Source organism: Perissodus microlepis, chromosome 3 (assembly GCF_051167445.1).
Source record: "Perissodus microlepis isolate ML-2025 ecotype Zambia chromosome 3, ASM5116744v1, whole genome shotgun sequence".
Classification (NCBI taxonomy): Eukaryota; Metazoa; Chordata; class Actinopteri; order Cichliformes; family Cichlidae; genus Perissodus; species Perissodus microlepis.
The window spans coordinates 25872010-25895967 of record NC_140463.1 but is presented as its reverse complement, the minus strand read 5'-3'; the positions used below and the strand labels follow the sequence as shown (position 1 = coordinate 25895967).

At 42.8% G+C, this 23958-nt stretch overlaps 2 protein-coding genes across 3 annotated transcripts; both read right to left on the bottom strand.

Annotated features, from left to right (window-relative positions):
- Window positions 1-655: 655 nt before the first annotated feature.
- emc4 (ER membrane protein complex subunit 4) lies at window positions 656-8572 on the bottom strand. The gene is made up of 6 exons (XM_084923728.1): window positions 8424-8572; window positions 6976-7120; window positions 6192-6306; window positions 5416-5569; window positions 5179-5339; window positions 656-1378 (listed from the first exon to the last, which is right to left on the bottom strand). The coding sequence occupies exons 2-6, from the start codon at window positions 7077-7079 to the stop codon at window positions 1343-1345; spliced, it is 570 nt and encodes a 189-aa protein (XP_084779854.1). The 5' UTR covers window positions 7080-7120; window positions 8424-8572; the 3' UTR covers window positions 656-1342.
- Window positions 8573-9290: 718 nt separating this feature from the next.
- cyld3 (cylindromatosis (turban tumor syndrome) 3) lies at window positions 9291-23897 on the bottom strand. 2 transcript variants are annotated; one of them, XM_084923711.1, is made up of 17 exons: window positions 23799-23897; window positions 23331-23553; window positions 22724-22841; window positions 22229-22386; window positions 18978-19478; window positions 18692-18797; window positions 16963-17423; window positions 15373-15538; window positions 15078-15219; window positions 13865-13987; window positions 13318-13409; window positions 13160-13223; window positions 11624-11822; window positions 11427-11535; window positions 11223-11341; window positions 10591-10798; window positions 9291-10507 (listed from the first exon to the last, which is right to left on the bottom strand). In XM_084923711.1, the coding sequence occupies exons 2-17, from the start codon at window positions 23496-23498 to the stop codon at window positions 10323-10325; spliced, it is 2919 nt and encodes a 972-aa protein (XP_084779837.1). In that variant the 5' UTR covers window positions 23499-23553; window positions 23799-23897; the 3' UTR covers window positions 9291-10322. The 2 variants fall into 2 exon arrangements, with proteins under 2 accessions (XP_084779837.1, XP_084779838.1); XM_084923712.1 differs by lacking the exon at window positions 23799-23897 and adding an exon at window positions 23623-23792.
- Window positions 23898-23958: the final 61 nt, after the last annotated feature.

Sequence of the window (23958 nt, the reverse complement as noted above, 5' to 3'; positions counted from 1 at the left end):
GGGTGCGGTAAATATCCTAAATATCCGACTAAAAACAATCTTATCGGCCGTGCCTTCAGGTGTGCATTTTTCTCTTGCAACCAGTCATATTGTGTAATATCATATCACTCTGACATATTAAACAGTTCTCGTGCTTATGGCTGAAAAATGTCATAACTGAGCAAATAAACTGAAGTTTTTTCCTCCAGATTTAAACATGTTGGACAAGAAGATCCAAAGTCTGACATGGTCCCCAGTAGTTCACACCTAAATCACCAAAAACATGAATGGTAAATGGCCTGCATTTGTATAGTGCTTTACTTAGTCCCTAAGGACCCCAAAGCGCTTTAGTCATTCAGTCATTCACACACTGGTGATGGCAAGCTACATTGTAGCCACAGCTGCCCTGGGGCTGCCGCCACCGGGCCCTCTGACCACCACCAGTAGGCAAACATGGGGTTAGTATCTTGCCCAAGGATATTTGGCATGCAGCCAGGAGGCAGCCTGGGATCGAACCACCGACCTTCTGATTAGTGGCTGACCTGCTCTGCCACCTCTACAGCCTTCATTAGCAGTTTTATAGTTTAGTTTCTGTGTAATTCCACTGAACATTAAGTATCTTCATGAAACAACTTACCAAAAAACCACTGCAAAAATAATCAAACATCCAAACTCATTTGAATTCAACCAATAAGGATTTATTTCCTAGAATATTTTCATAGGGAAAAAACAAATCTGCATAAATTAAACAAACCTATAAATTAAACAGGTTAGCAAATGCTGTGGGCTAGCTTGGTGAGTTCATGTTAACATAATGAAGCGTTCACAACAAACTGAACAACTGATGGAAGAAAAACAAAAAGAAAACTACTCTACTATTCATGAGAAATGACCTCCTCCCAGGGACTCCCTCGGGAGTTACAGGTAACACTCTGCCATTAGTGATGTTTACCCTCCAAAAATAACCTTGTCGATAATCTCGTATTTTTAGCATGTGAAGTATGTATCACGTGGAAGTGAAATTACAGTAGTTGAACAGCAGTAAATATGATGATCAGCTGGCTTTAAGAAAAGAAGAATGTCAGAGGTGATGGCAAACGTAAGCAGAGCAGCTGGCGGAAGTAACGTTTCTCTGATAAAAGGCAAATAGTGTATGTGTGTGTGAGATGAAACCCTGGCGGTGCCATTTTAACTGCTGCGCTCGAGCCTGGATCTGCTGAGGACAGGAAAAAAAAGCCAGCTGGATTTTCCTCCATGTCAGCTTTCCCGGGCGGCCTCGGTGGTGCGGCTCAGGTGGAGTATTTACAGTATCTAACCTCTGAAGGTCAACATATCAATCCTTTGCATGTACACGTGGTCCTCTTCACAACACCATCCCTCCTCCCATGATCTCCATCCTCTGTGGAGAAGACAAATGTGGGTACAGTGAGAGGCAGTAACCAGTGTGACAAAACACCGCAGGGACCTGTGTGACAACTGAAACACTAAAAGTGGGAAACACTACTCAGTTAAACTAATTACCCATACTTAATTAATTGGCAGTTAGCTGCTGGTTTCAAGCTCTTATAGTCAGGAACACGTGGCTGTCACTGTGACAGGAAAATAAAGAAGCCTGAAACACTGCGAACTGGAAAATGAGTGGACACTAGAAGGAGTTTTTTCACTAATAGTGTAAAATACAGACACTGTTTAACCTCGTTTAGCTCTTTTCCCCATACAGGGAGTGCAGAATTATTAGGCAAGTTGTATTTTTGAGGAATAATTTTATTATTGAACAACAACCATGTTCTCAATGAACCCACAAAACTCATTAATATCAAAGCTGAATGTTTTTGGAAGTAGTTTTTAGTTTGTTTTTAGTTTTAGCTATTTTAGGGGGATATCTGTGTGTGCAGGTGACTATTACTGTGCATAATTATTAGGCAACTTACCAAAAAACAAATATATACCCATTTCAATTATTTATTTTTACCAGTGAAACCAATATAACATCTCCACATTCACAAATATACATTTCTGACATTCAAAGACAAAACAAAAACAAATCAGCGACCAATATAGCCACCTTTCTTTGCAAGGACACTCAAAAGCCTGCCATCCATGGATTCTGTCAGTGTTTTGATCTGTTCACCATCAACATTGCGTGCAGCAGCAACCACAGCCTCCCAGACACTGTTCAGAGAGGTGTACTGTTTTCCCTCCTTGTAAATCTCACATTTGATGATGGACCACAGGTTCTCAATGGGGTTCAGATCAGGTGAACAAGGAGGCCATGTCATTAGTTTTTCTTCTTTTATACCCTTTCTTGCCAGCCACGCTGTGGAGTACTTGGACGCGTGTGATGGAGCATTGTCCTGCATGAAAATCATGTTTTTCTTGAAGGATGCAGACTTCTTCCTGTACCGCTGCTTGAAGAAGGTGTCTTCCAGAAACTGGCAGTAGGACTGGGAGTTGAGCTTGACTCCATCCTCAACCCGAAAAGGCCCCACAAGCTCATCTTTGATGATACCAGCCCAAACCAGTACTCCACCTCCACCTTGCTGGCGTCTGAGTCGGACTGGAGCTCTCTGCCCTTTACCAATCCAGCCACGGGCCCATCCATCTGGCCCATCAAGACACACTCTCATTTCATCAGTCCATAAAACCTTAGAAAAATCAGTCTTGAGATATTTCTTGGCCCAGTCTTGACGTTTCAGCTTGTGTGTCTTGTTCAGTGGTGGTCGTCTTTCAGCCTTTCTTACCTTGGCCATGTCTCTGAGTATTGCACACCTTGTGCTTTTGGGCACTCCAGTGATGTTGCAGCTCTGAAATATGGCCAAACTGGTGACAAGTGGCATCTTGGCAGCTGCACGCTTGACTTTTCTCAGTTCACGGGCAGTTATTTTGCGCCTTGGTTTTTCCACACGCTTCTTGCGACCCTGTTGACTATTTTGAATGAAACGCTTGATTGTTCGATGATCACGCTTCAGAAGCTTTGCAATTTTGAGACTGCTGCATCCCTCTGCAAGATATCTCACTATTTTTGACTTTTCTGAGCCTGTCAAGTCCTTCTTTTGACCCATTTTGCCAAAGGAAAGGACGTTGCCTAATAATTATGCACACCTGATATAGGGTGTTGATGTCATTAGACCACACCCCTTCTCATTACAGAGATGCACATCACCTAATATGCTTAACTGGTAGTAGGCTTTCGAGCCTATACAGCTTGGAGTAAGACAACATGCATGAAGAGGATGATGTGGACAAAATACTCATTTGCCTAATAATTCTGCACTCCCTGTACAGTCGACATCTGAAGACCTCCCCTGTGACACCTCAGCATATATCAATAAAAATGTGCTTTGACCACCGTTAGAATACTTTCTGGGTTTTTTCTGGGTAGCTCCACAGGCAGACACCACCCTCACTAACTTCTGATGCAAACAGTCATTCATATCTCCCGTAAACAGGCCTTAAATATGACATAAACCACTCAGTTCAGAAAAGAGCTTCAGATGTTACTCCAAGTCTGCTTTCAAGGGGTAAAGATGTAAATGATGCCCAAGTCTGACTGTTTTCTGACTAATTCACACAGGCCTATACACCAGTTAGCAACCATCAGGCAACCTTTGTTTGCTAAGGAAATAAATGTGTATTCCAACTGGTTGGGAAGTGGTTGCAGAAGGTTGCTGGGTAATACCAAGTGAAACTGGTAACAAAGTTACTTCCGGCTGTGCACTTATACAAGCGGTTGCCAAAGCAACTAGCTCCGTATGTTTGATTCAGGGACATTGCATACTCTTCCTGAGGGAAATCCAGAAGGATGTGCGTCTCCTCCCCAGAGCACATCGGGGAACTTTTGCTTACTGCACCTAAAACCAACTTGCAATCGTTTTACTTGCAAGCAGACTTGCAAATGATTCAGTCACACTGTGAAGTAAGGAAGGAAGGAAGGAAACAGACTCTCAGCATTAACTGTTTGATGTTTATGTGCAGTCACCCCTAAAAGGCCCACTCTGAGGTATTTTAACATTAAAAAGGTAAGATTTTATTTGTTCCTGCATGTTACAAAGATGTTTCTGACGACCAAATAAATACATCATTGATAATGCAAGGTTTCTTCCATGACCTCAGGAGAATTTGAAACTAAGCCAATTCTGCCCCCTACTGAGCTAGAAACAGTAGTTCAGCAGGTTGAGGAACGTGACACGTCTGTCTTATAAGAACTTAATGAAGAAGCCAAAAAGCCTGAAAACATGAAAAAATTACTTTACAAACCAAACCTACTGTGCCATTTTTCAGGTATTGTGTTTCGGGCAGACAAGGCAAGTTTATTTGTATAGCACAATTCAACAACAAGGTGATTCAAAGTGCTTTGGTTCACACAATCACAGAACAAGTGAAGGGTCACCACTTCCACACACATCCCTTCAAGGTCTGCATTAGAAAGAATCTGCCAAATCAAACATGTAGAGCTGATCACAGCAGCTTTTATCAACAAACAGTCCGATGAAGCCAAAAGCTGAGCTAATGGAAAGCTTGTGTCAGACTCTTTACTTCATTTTATTGGCTGTATTTTTAACTAGAATTACTCAAAATGTGAACAAAGTGTGAAAATCTGCTCAGTGGCAGATTGTACTACTCCGTCATGACAAACAATGAGGTGTTTTTATTTTCCCCTGTAAACAAACCACTTACAGCTTTCTCTTTTTATTTTGTAAGCAGGGGGTCCACAGAAATTTGGGGTAATGAGCTGGAGAAACCTTTATCTAATTTAATAAAGTTTAAGCCGGCTGTGCTGGTGGATTTCTTTGTGGACAAACTGAGACAAGTTTTATAAATATGAATGTACTTAAACTTTACACTTAAACAGAAGGGACAATTCTAAAGGTTAACGTCATCATTTATTATCATTTTTTACTATTACTACCATTATACCCATTCTTATTACTACTATCATTATTATTAATATTACTATAACTACTAAAAACACTGGGTACCAGCAGTGCTACCTGTCAGCCTACTAGTACACACATCTATGGTATCAATTATAGAATCTGCATCTCAGCCCTTGTTCAAGTCATTGCATATACAAGATATTCAGAAAACTTGACCTCTGACCTTCAGGTCGAGGTCAAACTCATCTTAGATTTTTAGTAGATACAGTTAGGGTATCAATTTGAAGAACTATTTATCCCTCCTGCACGTTTACGACCTTACCTGCGGCGGATCTATGAACGCCAGCCAATCGGACGAGTGTGTCGGGAGCAGTCCCATCGACTGACACTTGTAGATGGCCAGCGCCGAGCCCAGGAGGTTTCCGATCAGGTAGACGAGGCCTTGGAGCCACTGCTGGCTGGAGCTCTCCAGCAGCTTGAAGGCTGAGGCGGAGAGGATGAAAGGAGCAGTTAGCATCCGGTCAGGAACATAAACGGTGTCTGAGCGCTGGATACTCACTGGCAGACATGGACATGAGAGCCTGGATGGGCCTCCAGGCCATCATGCACACCATCATGATGGGGAAGATGGAGATAGTGTTGCCCGACATGTACATGATGAACAGGTTCATGGGGATCTGCTTCAGGGGCCCAAGGGCCACGTCCCAGCACCTCTGCACCACAGCAAGACGAGAGAGTGGGCGAGGGTCAGACCAAGTATCACATGTTTGATTTAACTCCCTGCTAAAGACCCTCTTACGTCCACCCAAAACTAAGCCTCGCTTTCTTTACTGAGCTCTTTTCTTTTCATTCTAAGCAGATCACCTTCATTCTAACACTTTTGTGAGGAAGCATTTTGACTATAGTCCTATTGTTTTAAATGTCCTATCAAAATAAAAGCGACTGTCTTTAAGGCACCTATTCCAAAGTACGGGCTGAGGGCTGACCACTCATTGTGAGAAGGCACATAGACTCTCCTCTGTGCCAGTTCCAAAATCCACATCCAGTTTCTGCCCAAAGTACTGATTCCACATGTTTGACAGAATAACTATGTACACCATGGTTATTATAGTCATTATAAAGCTAGTACAAAAACTATAAAACTAAAGTAAAAACAAAATCTGGATGGTCACTATAAAAAGATTTGTTATTGTGTTTATTTCTCACAAAGTAAAGCAAAACTAATTCAGCAATGGTAGCTTCACCTATGAAGTTAAATAGACATTAAATCCACAGACTGGTGGTTGGGACCATTCGAACAGGAGGGAAAATGTGTGTATCTGGAGCTTTTCTCACCTTCTCCACCAGGTTCTTGTCAGTCTCCTGGATGCTGGTGTCGGGGACCGGTTTCTCAGAGTAGCCGATGGGGTAAACCACATCTCCCTGACCGCCCTGCCGGTCACCGCGGCTCCTGCAGCGGGAATAAAAATGACCAGATTTAACCTTTATTCACCGTCTCATAAGCTCTGCCGTTTAATTTAATATCAGCATTTAAACCACTCAAGACAAGAGTGTAAAGCCCACATGCACACACTGTGAGGACGCCCAGGTAAACAAAGAGAAACTGGATTAGCTGATTTCTAAAAAGTTTGGAGGCAGAAATAACCTGTATTTAGGCGGGACATAGATAAAAGGTTGCTAGTTTAAGTCTAAGTTTAGGCAGGACACAATCCCAAACTGTTCACTGGGAATGGGACAATTACCTGCCAGGAAAGATTTTGAGCAATACTGCATGTAACACAATTACTTAAATTCTCAGTTTATGAAACTTTAAATAAAAGCAGGGACCTGTAGTGAACTGAATGGACTTTTTTCAACTTTAATTACACCTGGAACACAGCAGTCTGGTAATGGAGGGAGGCAGAAATATTGAAAGGGACGTGCTCAAAAGTGAAACCATTACAGGATAACAGACTTGTTGTTTAATAATTCATTAAAGCCAGAATCATATCTTATATGTAAATTCGATCACCTGGACAGACCTGTTACCTGCACTGCTCTCACCTCTACGCCAGAGCTTTTCACAGCTCCTCCTGGTGGTGTGGACAAATGTTCAGGGTACGTGTCAGTTTCCATTTACCTGGTGTTGCCCAGGCTCAGCTCCAGAGCCCATTTCATCCTCCTGGCACCGCTTCCTCCTCTTGTTGACAGAGCTCCTCCTCCTTGTCCTCCTGGAGACGCCATGGCAACCAACTACACTGCTGGACCTCGGAGACAGAAAGCACCTGCACAGATAGGATGCATAAATAACTGCAGATGTAAAAGGCTTGTGCAGCTTTCTGTAAAGCCAAAGACAAAATATGAGAATAAAACACCAGTCGATAAATGTAAGTCACTGATTTCAGACATCGAACAGGTTTCATCCTTTTTATCTTCCCCAAAAGGAAAACATTTTAACCACTTATTATAAAGTAATGTTACGTTTAATCAGGAAAATAGAACCCACAAATCCATCGACACAGGCAACACTGCCTTAACCACACACAGCCACCTTTACTACTGCAGAAGCAGCAGCTATACAGTCGCTGTCACTTCAGACCTGTTTTATATCTTCACAGAATAGATTAAAAGATGCTCAGTTGGTACCAAGAAGATGTTATGGACACCACTACACCACCAGCACCTGAACTGCAGATAAAGGCAGAATGGATCCATGCTTTCATGCTGTTTACTGGTAACTCTGACCCTACCATCTGAACGTCGCAGCAGAAATGGAGGCTTATCAGACCTGGCAACATTTTTTGTTGTCTAGTTTTTAAGTGCAGCAAGGCATTTTCACTCAAAGAACTTGGCTCGCTACATATTTTCTATGCAAACTCTAGAGATGGTTGTGTGCCAGCAGATCAGCATTTTCTGAAATACTCAGACTAGCATGTCTTGCAGCAGCAAGGATGCCACGTTTAAAGTCACTTAAATCAACTTACTTTCTTATCTGATGCTCAAGTTTGAACTTCAGCAGGACGTCTTGACATTCCTACTTGTCTAATGTATTGAAGGCAATGGAGAAAGAAAGGTGTACCTAATAAAGTGACCAGTGACCTGTCACCTTGTGTGTGTGTTTTAATGCTGTCAAATAAGGGAAACAGAGAAGACCTTACTCTGCAACTAACAGTGTGTGAACACACTCTGATCTCTACATGCTCTAACAGAGGAATGGCCCCTAAACAACATAAATTATTACTATCAGAGTTCCCAGTTTGTCTCCATCCTGTTCTTTCTGTAACAGATCGATCCTGGGATAACAGCCAGTTCTGTTTTTTCTGCAGATAAAATGTCGGAACAGCTTCGGTGTCTCTGCACCTGCTAACAGCGGCCACCTCTGTTGTTATAGACCTAAAACACTAAGCACAGTTTCCCGGAGAGCTAACATTAACGGTTCAAGTGTGTACTCAACACACTGCCAGCTATAAATACAAGCGAGCCGACCAGAAGCTAAGCAGGAGGTCACCAGCGCCTCACAACGCTGTCACTAAGCAGCACGTTATAGGTGAATGAGGCAGCGGAGCGTTATTTCAAAAAATATTGTACCTTACAGAAACATCCAACACTCTCAGAAGCTTCTTTAATCGGTGTCGTTTTAACGGAAAGAGTCAAAGCTTCCGACGTACGCTCAGGTTTAGCTAACCCCCTCGTCGCTCTCTCGCTGTTTCCGGGGCTCTAAATGATGACGCAGTTTGCTGATACGGATATTACGTCATACGTCCGCTAAAATAAAATAAAATAAAATATTTATACTCAAGGGGAAAATATAATAATTAATTTTATTTTTTTAAGTTATAGAAAATAATTTGCGGGTTAAAAAATTTACCATGTACGGAGAAGATTTAAAGTAAATATTCATTTAAATAACATGGATGGTTAATTGTGCTAAGACTATTTAAGTTGAGGAAAATTGAACGGCAGTTTTTGTTTTTTTTTGTTTTTTCCCCAGGCGGTATAGACAATATAGTATATAATGTAGACTTCACATGCTTGTGATACCAGTGTTCTGTTTGTGGTCGATAGAGAAAATCCACAGAACAGTGTGTTAAAGGTATGATGGGTCAGTGATTTTTTGTTTTATTTTGATATATTGATGTTTCTTGTCGTTTCCCGTTTAAATATTATATATTATAGTTTATTTAGGGAAAGCTTCACTGGAAGAAAGTATAGAAAATATACAGAACCCATGTTTTTAAGGAGCAGATTTTAGAAAATTATGATTATTTCTCACTCAGCCGTTTAAGAGTTGGGAAGCACAGCGGTGTGGATTTTTTGCTTCACAGCAAAAAGATCCTGGTTTAAATCCACCATAACCAGAAGACGATAGATGGACATGTCCCACATGTTTTAGATTTCTTGACAAATTTGAACAATAAAAAAAAAAAAAAAAAAAAAGGCAAAAACACTAAGACATAGGAACAATATCAAATCTTTAATCTCATTGCGTGTAGCTGGATTGCATTAAAGAACCTGTAAGCAATCTAACAGTTTAAACATCGATGTGCAATCTGTGCTGTCAGTTACAGGGAATGCTATTATATACAGATGAACTGACGTGTAAATAAAGCAGTGCAAACTGAACTGTGCAGAGTACAAGTGTTACATGTTACAGGCACAGTGGTTTCATACAGTGTGAGAGCATCATTAAGGCACAGGTAAGCTCACCAGCAGGTTGGCAAGTGTACACAGCTCTTTACCTAAACATAAGGCTCTTTGTTCAACAGGCACAGTAGAAGTGTGGAAGTATGGCTGACTGTTTTCTGGATGGACGGTGGTTTATTCTCAGACCCTCACCACTCGTCGTCCTTTACTGGGCAACACTTCACGAAAGAGTTTAAAGTGCATCTTGTTTGTAGACAAACTGCAACTCCTGATATACAGAAGATGTGAACATTAGGGCCGTGCCATAAATCTGCAGCAGTTTGGCATTTAAGCAGTTTTAAACATGGATGACCCAAAAAATTAGCCCCAATAACAGACCTACAGATGTAAAACAAACGTCAACCAGCTTAACCTTTGCTGTTTTATACCATCTTCTTAAAAACTTTTGGACTCTTGCTGCTACATCTGCTATGTTTACATCTCTGAGTGTGTGAAGCTGCGGGCAGCCAAGACTGGAGAGTGTTCCTGGTGATGAGCAAAGTTTCTGTTACAAAAAACCTCCTGGGTCTGTCCATGAAGGCCAGTTTGTGTGTCTAACATTACTCACAAAGAAAAGAAGCTGCACTTCAACATTCCCGTCTCACTGGGAACTTCAGTCTCTAACCCCACTTCACAGGAGGGAGTAATAAAAAAAAAAAATGCTGGTCATGGTGTGAATAAGGCAGATTTCATGTTACACCTGATATTCTGAAGTGCAACGTTTTATTCGGACAGCTGTGTGAAGTGAAGAACCTGAGGACAACACGTCCACTTCAGTCTGCACGTCTGTGCTGAGTGTCTGTGTCACTTGTACAGGCTGAGCTCAGGGCTGTGGTACAGGCACATGTACGAGTCGCAGAGCAGGCGACGCGCAGCCTCCCTCAAGGAGCTGGGGTCCACTCTGCTCAGCTCCTCCTCTGACAAGCTCAGGTAGCGGCCCACCTCGGGACAAGCCTTCACTTGGGGGATGTTGAAGCCGTTCTCTCCACCTGTGTGAGAGCACATGGAGGAACGTGAGCGCGTGCTCCTCGCTGGCTGAATGTAAGATTCGGTTATCGTGTTTGAGTTTCACCTTCCCGATCCGCCATGCTGTCGAAAAACAGCCAGTCGGTGTCGAGGGGCCCGTTCTTGACGAAGCTCACATAATGGCTGGTCTCGATGCACGTCACAGCGAAGAGAGACATTCGCTGTCGCGTGCAGTGCAGGGGGCCTGTCCACTGTTCCCCGGGGACGCCAATCTTCACCGGGCTGTGGGACGCTCGTTTCCTGTGACTGTGGACCTGGTGATCAAAGTCAATGAGTAAAAAAACACAGACTGTATATAAAAGAAGGCAGCAGCTACCATGAAGCAAACCACTGAATCACAAGTGCCCATACTTGGATGACAGAGTGGAGTGCTGAGATTATGTGAGGAGCAAGCAGCAGCATCCAGCAGTTACAGTTATAAACATATCTGATATTTAGTGCAGAGTAAGACACTTACAAAATAAGAGTGCTTATTTGGCAGCCAACTTTCAGCACAGGGTACAATCTTAATCTGATCTGGTATCATATACAGAGTACCGAGCGAGTCTACAGAGTATCAGCGATCCAGAAAACCACAACACTGGGCTGAATTAAGCTGGACCGCTGCAGACGAGTCCATCTTTAAAGCAGAGGCTCTTTGGTGCATGTCTCTATAAACCTGAAGCAGTGAAGGGCTACCTGAACGTTGCAGGTCTTGCAGTACTGTTTCAGATGTCCAGGAGTGATGTCTACATCATCGTAACACTGCAGACACTCCCACTCGGCTACAGCCTGACAGATAGTACACTGCCTCAGAGCTGCAAGAGAAAGGAGAACATAAAACTTAACCTACTTCAAATCTTCAATGAGCAGGAACAAATCGCTCCCTGTGATCGTCCTTACTGTCATCCAGCAGGTCTGTGATGTCCAGGCTGAGGGTCGGCAAGATGGCGTCAAACATTTTGAAGTCTTTCCCGAACCTCGGCATGAGCAGCAAGAGGCAAGAGGGAGCCTGGTGGGCACATCAAGCCACACGTAAGAAAATATAGCAACTCCTTTTTACTCATATTGATGTGAAATCTCTGGCTTATTTCTACCACCTCAACAAACTTGAGGCCGGAGTGGAGGAAGGAGGACTCCAGCAGGGTCTGGACGCTGGCGACCCTCATGGATGACGCTGAGGAGAGGGGGATCGGGGAGTTGACTGGGGAGAGAGCCTCGGGCGAGGAGGGAGAGGGGGGAAGGGCAGGAGGGAAGAGCTGATAGAGGTGACACTCCTGTGGCTGCTGAGACATCGATCTGAGGAGAGGAAGAAGGCAGGAAATTAAATATGTAGAATGAGCTCAAGATTTAGGTGATGATCAGGCCTCAGCTCCTCTAACTCGAGCTACCGAATTTGACCTTTAACTGCTAAACCTTTAACGTTCGATACATTGTTGTGGAATTCATAAACAAATATTACCTCCTGAAGCATGTGGTTTTCTGTGTGGTACAGACCATCCAACATGTCTATGCTTCAGGTTTTATCAATGAAATACCAGCGTGTGTGTGTGTACGGTTTTTAAATGCAGTCTGCAAGCCAAGCTTGTGAGATCTAGCTGTCTAATTATGCTGCCCTCTGGCTGCACTGTGGATCATGTCTCGTTCAGTGTTGCTGTACTATTGTTTCCCTCGAGACCTTGTTTAACACCAGAACGAAGCCACCGGGTACAATCCTAAGACACTGACAGAGCAGGCATTACAACAATGACCACCTTTGATGCTTGGCTGTGTAAGCATATAGTTATCCATAAATATTTGGATAATAACAATTTTCCTTGTAGTTTTTGTCTCTGCACGCCTTCAAAGTAGACTTTAAATCAAACAAGATGTGAGCCAATTTCCAGCTTTAATTCAAGGGGTTCAATGAGAGTATTGCATTAACTCTTTAGGACCTGCAGCCATTTTTACCCTTCAGCTATAAAAGACTGATGGGGTATTGTCATTACCCTGCCAACGATAGACAGGTGGGCGGGCCGCGTGGTCACGATAACTCAAGATCAGTGCAACACAGGACTTTCAAATTCATAAAACAGGTGCATCTATTAAAAAACACTGGCAAGTTTGAATAACAGTGACCTTGAAGTCAAGGTCAGAGGTCAAGTTTGAGATCCGTTGAGTCACTGAAGTACATAAAAGGAAGGTGAAACACTTCATGGAGCTCTAAGCAAATAACAACATGGACAAGCATGAAAACGCTGAACGCAGTCTTCACAGGGACACTATAGACACAAGAGGCAAGTCGAATAGTTTTAGGAAGAGCCACAGTCTGTTTGACCTCCAGGCTGGAAGTCCCTTTTCCTTTAGTTAGATTTACATAGTGTGAACTTCAACAACAACAACAACAACAACAACAAACAACAACCAGGCAAATATTTCCATCACCTTTGAACAAAAGTGAACTGGCGGCAGGTTGCGTTCTCACAGAGGAATGCATGAAATGTAGAAGAGCGACCGTGTTGGAATAATCTCATCCAAATTCAACTTCCAACCACGTCGATGCAACAGCTAACCTGTGTGTGTGTGATAATGACTGTGTGCAGGTAATCTGGGAACAACAGTCCAGTGAGAAACTGTCCTAGTGTCGGCAACATTACCTGATCTTGAGAAGCGGCTCGACTCGGAGAAGCTGGAAAAGCTTGTTGAGAAATTCTTCAGGATCTGACAGAAAGAACAAGAGAGGTATGACAGCATTCCTCAAAGTCTTTAACTATGTTTGCAGCACATTCCCTGGTGGAGGAGAACACTTGCATACCTTTCTCCTGGTTGGTGAAGCCCATATCACTGTTCGCAGCTTCCAGCAGTCGCCTCAATGCCATTGTCTTACTGGCACACACATAGCCGTACCTTTAAAAGCACGGCAGCACAGGAACGCCTCAGACACGTCACACAGATATATAACAAGAATGTGAGCACAAACTAAAGTTATGAGCGCTTCAGCCTAGCGACACGTGAACATGTGGTGTTTAATGACTGCAACCTTTTGGGCCTCCTATTAGAATGACATTTGTGTTTAACGACCACAAACAGAACACTGGTATCACAACCATGTGAAGTTTAATCCAAAGGTCACTATTCTGAATAAGTAGCAGTAGTGTTAGTACTGTTATCAGATAACCATGGCCACTGACTCGTGTTTTAAAGCCAGTCTCAAGTGGTCACTAGAGAAACTTCAGGTTTTGTTGTAGAGATGGTGACAACAGAAACTGATAGTAAAGAGACAGGAAATGGGCACAACAGTCCCTCCATCAGACCTCCCGGTTCATTTTAACCAAACAATGAGCAGTGACAACAGCACAGACCTCCGCAGTGGGTTGACAATGTCGCAGCGTAGAAGGTCCTGAGCCTGACTGGAGCTCTGGTCGGTTTTAGGGTCGGTGGGCCAGAATAACACACAGTCAGCTGAACTGCAGCAGGAAAACAGACTGTGGATACAAAAGCACACAGGTGGGGTATAAAACAAGCAGCTGGGTGGAATCTTGGTGCAGCCCCTCATTTACTGCCAGGCTCCTTCATTTCTACCTGTAGGTAGATTAGTTCAGCAGTGGTGAATCATCCATCCTCACGTGCACACTCTCAATGCAACAAATATACATCATGCAAAAAAATATTAAAAGTGAGAATTATTAATAATTCATTTGGGGCATCATGTAGCCCACAAAACTGGCAAAGCTATAATTTGTTTATCTGCGTGACGGCTGCATAAACAAAGCTTTTTTTAAACCAGATATCTTTGTCCAGAAGGAGGAAACTGAAACTCTGCAAAAAAAATCGAACCAGTGAACCGCTGTAACTGTCTGGCGTGCAGGGATGCTTGGGTTCAGCTGTGCTTCACCGATCAGCCTGTTAGACCACTTCACCATTTGACTGAGCGATATTCTGTTCTTTACATGTAAATATCCAAACCAGGACACCAAGAAGAAAAAGATAAGAACGATTCAGTAAAAGCGCAATAAAATAAAATCATCATTGTTTGTATCAACGTGGCATAAAGAAGCCTTCTCAAACATTCTTGCACACAGCTTCACAATAACTGCTCCAAGATATTTATAACACTGAACATATTCCACAGTCGGACATGTGACATCATATGCGAGTGCACTTTCATGTCTTTGCTTTCGATATGTTCAACTGAAGGTAGCAGTTTTAGACTGCTGACCTTCCTCTAAGTCACTGGTTTCCAAGTGGGCGGAGTTGTGAGATGACGGTCTTAGTCATATCTACTCTCTTCCTCATCCAGCAGCAGAAATAAGCCTGTCACATGCATCACTTCTAATGGTCACATTTAATATGTATTGTATTGTATGTACAGTATTGTAACAGTATACACAGCAGAGGCACAGCATGTCTGCTGTAGATCACAGTGACAAAAAACATTCATTATCAGCCTTTTTGTGAACTATCTGAAAGATCTGGTATAAATCTGAAAAACCAGCTTTTGTCAAAACAACATATTTACACCAACAGTCTTCTTTCTATGAGATGTAGGACAGTAACTAATGTCTCAGATGTTACCTGAACAGCGTGGCATCCAGGTAGCAGGAGTTGAGGTGACCCTGGATGCCTTTCTTCCAGCCCTGGTAGAGCTCCCGGGCCTCATCCCCCTCCACAGGAGGAGTGTGTTCCTCCACGCGCTCACTGCCCCACTCTGCAAAGGCTGGCAGCCACAGACACAGAAGATGGTATTAGATATCAGAGCGTCATAAATGCTGCTTTAACAGCGATCATCAGCACGTATGCAAAAATGAGACAGAGAGCTTTGACGGCGAGGTGCTGGCGTGGCCTTGTGTCAGATTACAGCCTACTTTACCTATAGAGTTGCATCGCTCCACTTGATTGACAGGCATCTCGGGGGCGGGGAATCTGGAGTCCCGTCTACAGTTGCGAAGCTTTACGAAAAGCCCCTTGTTGGCCGGGCAACGAAAGTGACGCTCCCCGAGGTAACTGCCATCCGTTCCAGCAGACAGCTCCTGTTCCTGAAACACACACACACAGGGTGGGAATTTATTAGCCTAGTGCAAACCAGTATGATAGAAGGTCATTAAACTAATGGAGTGAAACCCGTGACCTGCTCCAGGCAGGCAGTCTGAGCCCTACGTACTGACCTGCCTTGCAAATCAAAGACATCCTCACTCTGGGGCTCATATCACCCCCCTGTGTGATATGCGGCATATTTGTGCCTAGAGCCCACACATCAAACTCCAAGTTTCCTCTGCTGCTGTAACAAAGTATTTGATTCAGCTGTTGATGGTAAAAATGAATCCATTGGAACAATATACTGGAAGAAATCAGTTTCTGTACTGATGCTTGATGCGCCATTACAACTGCTATAGATTAAAAAACAAACAAACAATTAATGTAGCTGAAGCTGTAACCTCTGTAACAAAAAGGTGAAACCACAGCACAAGTGCCAAAAACTGCAGTACCTCTAATGCCCACTTGAGGCTGTCTCTCAGGATGAGTCACTCCCCACAGACTCCTACATAGCAGATCTATCTCTATAACCTTAAGCTAATCTATACTTGGAGTGATTCATAGTCACATGGCCACCAGATACCACAGACAGTGAGCAGCATACTGCAACTTCAAGTGCAGGGGGCTAAGTAGTTGATGAGTTCCTGATGCCTTCATCTATCTTCTTTTCTGTGCATGTGTAGGTATTGTGATGTCACACATTTGTATATCCTCTTTTGAATCTGCGAGTTCCGCAACTCAAACCCTGCTTTGTTTGACCTATTTCACTCTTAATGGGACGATAATTTACAAAATGGACATCATGTTGTAGTAATTCAAACTCTGAACTAAAGACTGGGCCCATGAACCCGCCAGGTAAAAATTTGCTGAGGTCATAGATCAAGTGACAAGAATAATATATACAGAGTATTTATGTAATAGGAGCTGTCCTCCAAAAACGCAGCATTAAAGCACTTCTGCAGAGGCTTCTCAGACCACCTGCGGCCAGCAGAACACAGAACAGGATCAAGAACAGGCAAGACTTTATCAGGAATCAATCCACAAGAACTGCCAACAGTTTCTTTGAAAAGAGAACATGCAGAAACATGAATGCTTGGTATGAAAGGTATCCTTTAACAAAGAGCGAATGATCTTCTTAAGTGTAAACAAACTGCGGCTTCCTTTTCCGTTGCCCTCATAAAAGTTAACAGGAAGTTTGTGTAATAATGAAAAAGGATATGTGGTGACAAATGTGGTGATGGAAATAACCCGTTTTTGTTTAAATAATAATGCTAACACGACTTTACCGGCATAAGAAAACAATGATTCAGTTATAAGTAGCACCTGCTTTCAATCCGTCTGAGAAGTAAAAAACTGAAGTAGAAAACTCTGTATGAGTGTACAATCTCATTAAAGTCATAAAAACTGAGGCACAAACTGTCCTTACCAGTTCGATTCCTGCCACTGGCTCTGAAATCCCGTTTATCCATCCAATCCAGCGGATAACTCCAAACAGCGGCGGATCATTCACTTCAACCATCGACCCGACCTCCAGATTGCTGCCCGATCCTGCCTCTCCATTCTCTGCTGCGTCGTCACCGTTACCCGGAGCCCTCAGCGGTGAGGCGGGTCCGTGAGTGCCATTGGTGTGCTGCTGCTGGCCGGCTGTCAGGCCTTGCGGTTTGGGAGGGGGTAGAGGAGGAGGGGGAGGAAGCCCGGGTTTCTGGGCGGGTTTTGGCAGAGGCAGAGGGGGAGATTTAAGTGCTGGTTTGATTGGGGGCATCAGGGCTATCTTTGGAGCAGAGGCAGGCGGCGATACAGGGACTGATTTAGTAACTGGGGGGAGTGCCACCTTCAGGATGGTTCTGGAAGATTTCTGAGTGGGGTTGGTTCGATGGGACTTTGGTTCTGAGGATGCAGAAGTGAAGATGTTAGATGTTTATTTTTACTGTTATGCTCCTGCAACGCTTCGTCTCTACAAAGCTCAGGTGTAAACACAGTTGTCTCCACATAGCCCTCATTCACGTCCACTCAGCCCTTATGACAAAACATAATTCCTTGTTTTGACTGCGTTTTCATTTGGTTCATTTACACATCTCTGTATTGCTTTTACTTAGTGATTGTTGGTGTTAATTGTTTCTTTTCTGCAAGATGTTTATAAAAAGGTGAGGTCAAAAAAATGTGGCAAGTGACCCATTACAAGCAAAAACACTTCACAATTTGATGTAAACTTGGTAAGTGCCTCCTTCAAAGTTGTCATTTGCTGCTTTCTAGCTCTTCTAGCATAAAGAAAAAAGACAGCGACTTATCGAGCTTCGTTTTATTTTAGGAAGTGTATTGATTCAGTTCATTTTAATTCCATATTTATTCATATAGTGCCAAATCACAAAAACAATATTGCAAGTGAAAGAGCCTACAATAATACAGAGAAAACCCCAACAATCATATAACCCCCTCTGAGCAAGAGCTTTGGCAAAAGTGGGAAAGAGAAACTCCCTTTTAACAGGAAGAAACCAGAACTGCTGCCAGGTCGATCTGTGCACGTTAGGTGGACAGAAAAGAGGCACTTGTCTTTTCCCTCTTGGTGACTTCAGTTTATGAGGAGGGAAAAGCAAAATTATTTCATCACTGCATGTAAACAGTTTAAACGTGTCTTAGTAAACCAATGAAAAGAATCCCCCTTAAGATACTGTGTGGTTATGTAGGCCCAAGGTTTATATGGTTGACGTGATGCAGGTAACACAAAAGTAATACAAGTATTGTAATGACTTACTTTCTGTAGGGAAAGAAAAAAAGCTAGCTTTGCGTAGTTTGTAAAAGTTAACAAAGTCAGGTGTAATACAGGGTTTTTTGTTTGTGTTTCTGACTCAACCACAGAATCTAAAAATGGAAGCAGTGCTGAAAAAGGCACAAGGAAATTACCTTGATGTGGACAGCTGCCAAATTTAGGCAGGTTAGCCTTTTGGTTTCTATGTTTCTCGGTCAATTCTCATTTGACCGTGTTAATTGTGGAAAAATACTGGAACTAAATCTGCCATTTTTTAATTAAATTTTTCTATATAGAAGTCAATTTATGTTAAGAAGAGTGATTAAAATCTAAAGTTTAAAATCTAAATTTGTTGAGTTACCTGAAATAACTGAGGCCTGAACTTTCTGAGTGTAAACAGCTGCTTTACCTAAGGAAACCTTGTTGACTGACACCAGCGCTCCATAAAGGATTGAAGGAATGTGGCAGAGCTTCTCTCCCTTGTAGGTCCCGTCCCAGTTACCATCAGGAGTGTCCTAATGTACATAACACAGAGTCAAACATTAAATGCAAATAGAACGGCTTCACCATTACATTGTATAAGACCGTCAAAGCGAGGGAAAATATTTTTTGCTAACAGTTAAAGCATGTTCTATTTTCTACAAAAAACAAAACAAACAAACAAACATCTTCTCTCTCTCATGGGTCATACTGACCAGAATGGCTCCCACGTACATTCCTGATGAGGCCCGGCCTGGCAGGGGCCCACAGAACACCACTTCCCCTGCACAGACTTTGTCATCCAGGGGGAAACACACACGCTGACCAGGGCGAAACAGCGGGGGTGACGCAGGGCCTCGGACATGGTTTTGAGCTGTGATGGGTGCCGAGTCTGCAGTTCGTGGAAGGATGCTAAAGGGGGACACCTGAGAAGAGCTGTTGGGTGGATGCTGGTGGAAACTAATGTGACGACTGTGCTGGTGCTGCTGCTGCTGGGGCGGCAGCTGAAAATGGTTTGGGCGGCCATTGCTGCTATGGTGACCGTTGCTGCTGCGGTGTTCTCGCTCGCGGGGTCGCTGGTGTCCCTCGGAGCTGCTGGACCACTGGCGGGGCCTGATGTGACTGGCCGGGACGAAGAGGGCGCAAGCTTCGGGGCAGGTGAATAACCTCTGGCCTTTGTAAGTGCCGTTGCTTTTTCCCCTACCCACCGCTGAGCCCTGGAGGACAATCACACACACAGTTAACATAGTTACACTGCAAGTGACACAGCAACTCAGTTCCTACATCTGTGGTTTGTATATAAACCTATAATTTGATTCCCCGGATATTTTGGTGCAGTTTTATGCTCGCAAACCTTGGAGCTTTATGTATGCAGTAATTGTGATGGTTGTGCCAGCCACTGATTATTGTTGGCAATGGCACTCCCTGATGGCAGCAGCCTCCCCATCAGGACAGCAAACTGTAGGAAAAGTGTGAATTAATGAGTTACATTATTTATTTTTATGAACTTCCAAATGTTTCTTTTCAGATAAATGTAGCTTTGGTTAGTCTCCAACATGGATTCACCCTGTTCATTTTAGCTTTTATTTATTTATTTATTTATTTTTTTTACAAATGTTCAATAGAACACATTTGAGAAACTAATAACAAGTACTACAACATAAACACTTGAGTTAAAGTCACACCAAAGCCTCCTCACACAGGTTGACATAATTATCTGATGAGCGTTCATGTGTATTATTGTTTTATTTTAGTGAGTACACATCTAGTTTTTATTTGTATTTCTGATACCTGTATCTTTTTGTCATATTTCATATTAGTTAGCTACAAGTCAAAGTCAGAGTCAACTTTACTGCAGCAGACATGAGGACTGCACAGTGGACTCAACAGCTTTACAAATATGAAAACACAGCACAACAGCAATGAAGGTTAGTCATCATATATGAATGTCTGTACTGATGAATATTAAACTAAAGTTATGCAAACAGAACTATTGCACAAGCCAGCAACAGGTAAAAAAGGAAGCATTGTGGAGGATGACTGTGTGTTTTCATGTATACAAACAATTATAGGATTGTGTGTCTGTAGTGCATGATTATGTGTATTTAAAATGAGTACACAATCCTGACTGCCTGTGGGAAGAAGCTCTTGCAGAACCTGGCAACCTGGTGCCTCAGGCTGTGACAGCGTTTGTCAGATGAACAAGGTCCAAACTGGCCAGATCGCAGCCTGATCAAGCATTGCTTGAACAAACCTTATCCATGGAGGCCTCGCCCAACAACAACAACCTTTAGGACACAAAGAATCAGCTGCCAACACCACACTGCCGAAGGTATAGGACACTCCCAGAGGGTCACATCCCAAAGGTCTGCAGATAGTTTGGCAGCACAGGGGCAACCTGAACAACATTAGGAAGGATTTTTATAAATATCTGTGGGTTACTTGATTTCACACACAGGGGTGAGGATCCAGTGGTTATTTTATGTAATCTGATGTGAGGAAAATACAGTCAATGGACGACATGTATAACCAGCATTCAAAGTGGATATTTTCCAAATAGGTTTAAAAAAAACATTCATTTCTAATTTAATTTCTTCCTGTACTTAAGTACAAGGATTTCAGATGTGTCACCATTTTGCCAATGTCTGGAAGAAGATGGAAAACAAAAAAACAAAACAAGAAACCTCTGATGGAAGGAAATTGGTCGGGATGTTTAGGAGCCACCAAGGCTCAAGCCTGACATGGAGTGGAAACTGCTGCATGACCAGTGCTTCTGTCCACAGTGAAGACAGCGTGACCTAACAATGCACTGAGAGGGTGCTGACCAAGAAAGAAGCCCCTGCTCCATAACTGACACCTTCAAGCGCGATTGAAATGGGGAACTTTTTTATAGTCAGACATGCAAACCAAAGAACAATGTAACAACTGTAAAGCATGGTGGTGATAGCATCATGCTCTAAGGCTGTTTTACTGCCAGTGATACTGATACATTGTCCTAAGTGGATGGAATAATGAAGGAGGACTCCCTCCAAATTTTTCAACTTCCCCTCAAAACAGCTGGACAGCTGAAAGTTTACATAGTTGGGTGTCATCAGGACAATGTTCCCAAACACACATTAAAACTGGAATGGATGAATGAAGCTCACACTGAGCTTCTTGAATGGTATTCCCAAATCTCTCACCTCAACCCTAATGAAAATCTATGAACTACGCTTAAAAGCTGGGCCTTTGCCAGGAAACCAACAAGTTTAAATAAACTCTACCAATTCTGCCAGAACAGTGGCCAAACATTCAACCAGAATAATGCCAGAAGCTTGCTGATGGCTACCAATAGAGTCTGGTCATGGTGCAACTTGCAAAGCGATCCTTAACTATATATTAGTGGGGTGTATGTATATATTTGAGCCTGTATTTATACTTTTGACAATGTGCATATTAGAGAAAATCCAAACATTTTTTAAAACTTGTGCACCCAATTTTTGTTTTTTTTTAAGTCATTAAAGATGTATGCTGTACAATTATCCCACCCTGGAAAAAGAACAACTGAAATATATAATTATGAGTCCAAAATTACCCTGACATTCATTCCAGTGAAGAGTGGATGTAAACTTCTGACCACAACTGTAAATATTCTGCTGTGGAGGGTGGTTTTAACAGTGTAGCTGACTGGTGTACAGCTAGCACCCACAGAGCAATATCAGCACTGATCCTGTGAAGCTTCTGGGTAATGAGTCAAAAAAAGATCCCAGGAAGTCTCTTTTTTTAGCAATTTTATACTCTGGCTCTTTAGCTGCCATCTTTTTTTGCCCAGGTTTGGTAACGAACGGGTATTGTAGGTAGTGAGAGAAACCGCAAAGCAGCTTCAACAGTATCAGCTATACCATGCAACGCATATAAGTAGTTCAAACTGCTGATTAAAGCAACTTTAAATATTTGAAAATTCAAACAATCCAATGATTAAGCCAACCTTGAGTTGGACCCCAAAATACACAGCGCTGCTTCCTCTGGTCAAGGGCCCGATGTACTTCAGCTCTGCCTCTGCCAGCTCATCCTGCTGACCTATTTGGACCCACAGCGGGGAGTCAGACGGCAGAGAAGCCAACTGCTGCAGCTTCCCAGGCTGGTCTGAAAAACACAGAACAATACAACAAACAAACAAATAATTAGCAGATTACAAACTTCTAATTACATTTGATTAACGTCCTCTGGGACAGTTTTTGGTCACATTTCAGGCCATAAATGTACTTATAATAGAGAAAAGCTTCAGTGTGCTCTACAATTACTGCAATAAACAGCCATTACAGTGTGCACAGTGTGCAGTAAAAACAGGGCAGCTTATGAGTAACTGGCAGCACTTAAGAGACACAAATCTGAACTCTCTCTCCTTAGAAAGTGAGTTAAATCAAGCTTCGAGCACATTTTAAGTAAGCAGCTGTAAAATCTGCAGTATTTTGCTTCTTACTTAGAAGTTTTAGTCGAGCCTCTGGATCTGTAACAGCCTCCAACAAGCCAGTGAGGTCAGTTGGGACATCAATTAAGACTCTCCTGTCTATTTTTCCCATGAAGTCATTGTCCAACACCTGCAGGAAAAGAGGAAAAACACATGTGGGAGAAAGAAACAGGGAGAGGAGGGATGGTGGTGTGGAGTATGAAAGAAAAATGAAGAACAAAACAACAGGAAATTTAACTTTGATGATTTTAAAAGCAGGAACTCAGCAGCGGCTGGTGGATGCTCGAATCTGAAGTGCAACATAGTGAATGTGTTAGGAGCAACATAAGACATGGGCCACCCAAGTGATGCATAATGTATATAATTAACTGAGATTGCACAAAAACACCACTTTAAAAGTCTTTTCGAAATATTATCGCAAAATACTCAAGATTACTCCACCAATGTTAATTAATTTTAATCATTCTAAGTAAGTAAGAGAAATAAAAACAGCTTGTATTAGTAAAGTTGACGCTGACAAATGGTAGCACCTTTCAGACTCTCCTCCTAGCACTACACAACAAGTTCCTCCATGTGTCAAATCTTGCGTAAATCTGTGAATGCAAATATATGTTAATACCTTAACCCAGGGGCTGTCCCCTTTTCTATCCAAATCTTGCTCCTGGCAGATGAACCCCCGCTGTAGCGAAATGGTACCTTCCAGCTGGTCGCGCACCTTTATGTCGGTCGAGATCAAGAACGTTTTGGGGGGGCGGCGCTTCCTGATCTGCTCATGGCCCCCTGACATCTTACGTGTGTGTGAAGTGTGGCTGGTTCACAGTCGAATTAACCCCTTCATTTTTCTACAAATTTGAGAAAAATAGTTAATTAAAAGATACGTAAAGAGGGTTTAAAAAAAAAAAAGAAACAACCTGTCTGTCGGGCCAAGTGGCAGCAGCGGCAGGTAACGTTTAAATTTTCCTCACTGGCGTTCAAACTGAAGGTTTGTCAAAAGAAATGGCAAAAGGCTAACTTTCCGTCATTTTCTCAACCGACAAAGACACACGGTTAGTTTTGTAAGTTTCGTAGGCGTCTATCAGAAACTCACCAACTTCATGGGCTCCGACCGTCAACATTTCCCCTCACATTTAAAGGAGCTTCGCTGCAATAACAAACCATACTGTGAAGCAGGAAGCGGGCTGACTGACACCGGCGGGGGCCAATAGCAAGTTAGAAGCCATAACCGAGGGAGGAGCGTAAACCAATCA

What these genes read in the sequence shown, in the direction of transcription:
- cyld3 (XM_084923711.1), bottom strand. Translation starts at nt 23,498, where the DNA reads ATGTCAGGGGGCCATGAGCAGATCAGGAAGCGCCGCCCCCCCAAAACG. An exon ending in TGTACGTGGGAGCCATTCTG is followed by an intron (nt 18,798 to 18,977) that starts GTCAGTATGACC and finishes TATGTACATTAG; the next exon opens with GACACTCCTGATGGTAACTG. An exon ending in CTGGATGCCACGCTGTTCAG is followed by an intron (nt 13,988 to 15,077) that starts GTAACATCTGAG and finishes TTGTATCCACAG; the next exon opens with TCTGTTTTCCTGCTGCAGTT.
- emc4 (XM_084923728.1), bottom strand. Translation starts at nt 7,079, where the DNA reads ATGGCGTCTCCAGGAGGACAAGGAGGAGGAGCTCTGTCAACAAGAGGA. An exon ending in CTGAGCCTGGGCAACACCAG is followed by an intron (nt 6,307 to 6,975) that starts GTAAATGGAAAC and finishes TTCCCGCTGCAG; the next exon opens with GAGCCGCGGTGACCGGCAGG. An exon ending in ACAAGAACCTGGTGGAGAAG is followed by an intron (nt 5,570 to 6,191) that starts GTGAGAAAAGCT and finishes GCTGTGGTGCAG; the next exon opens with AGGTGCTGGGACGTGGCCCT.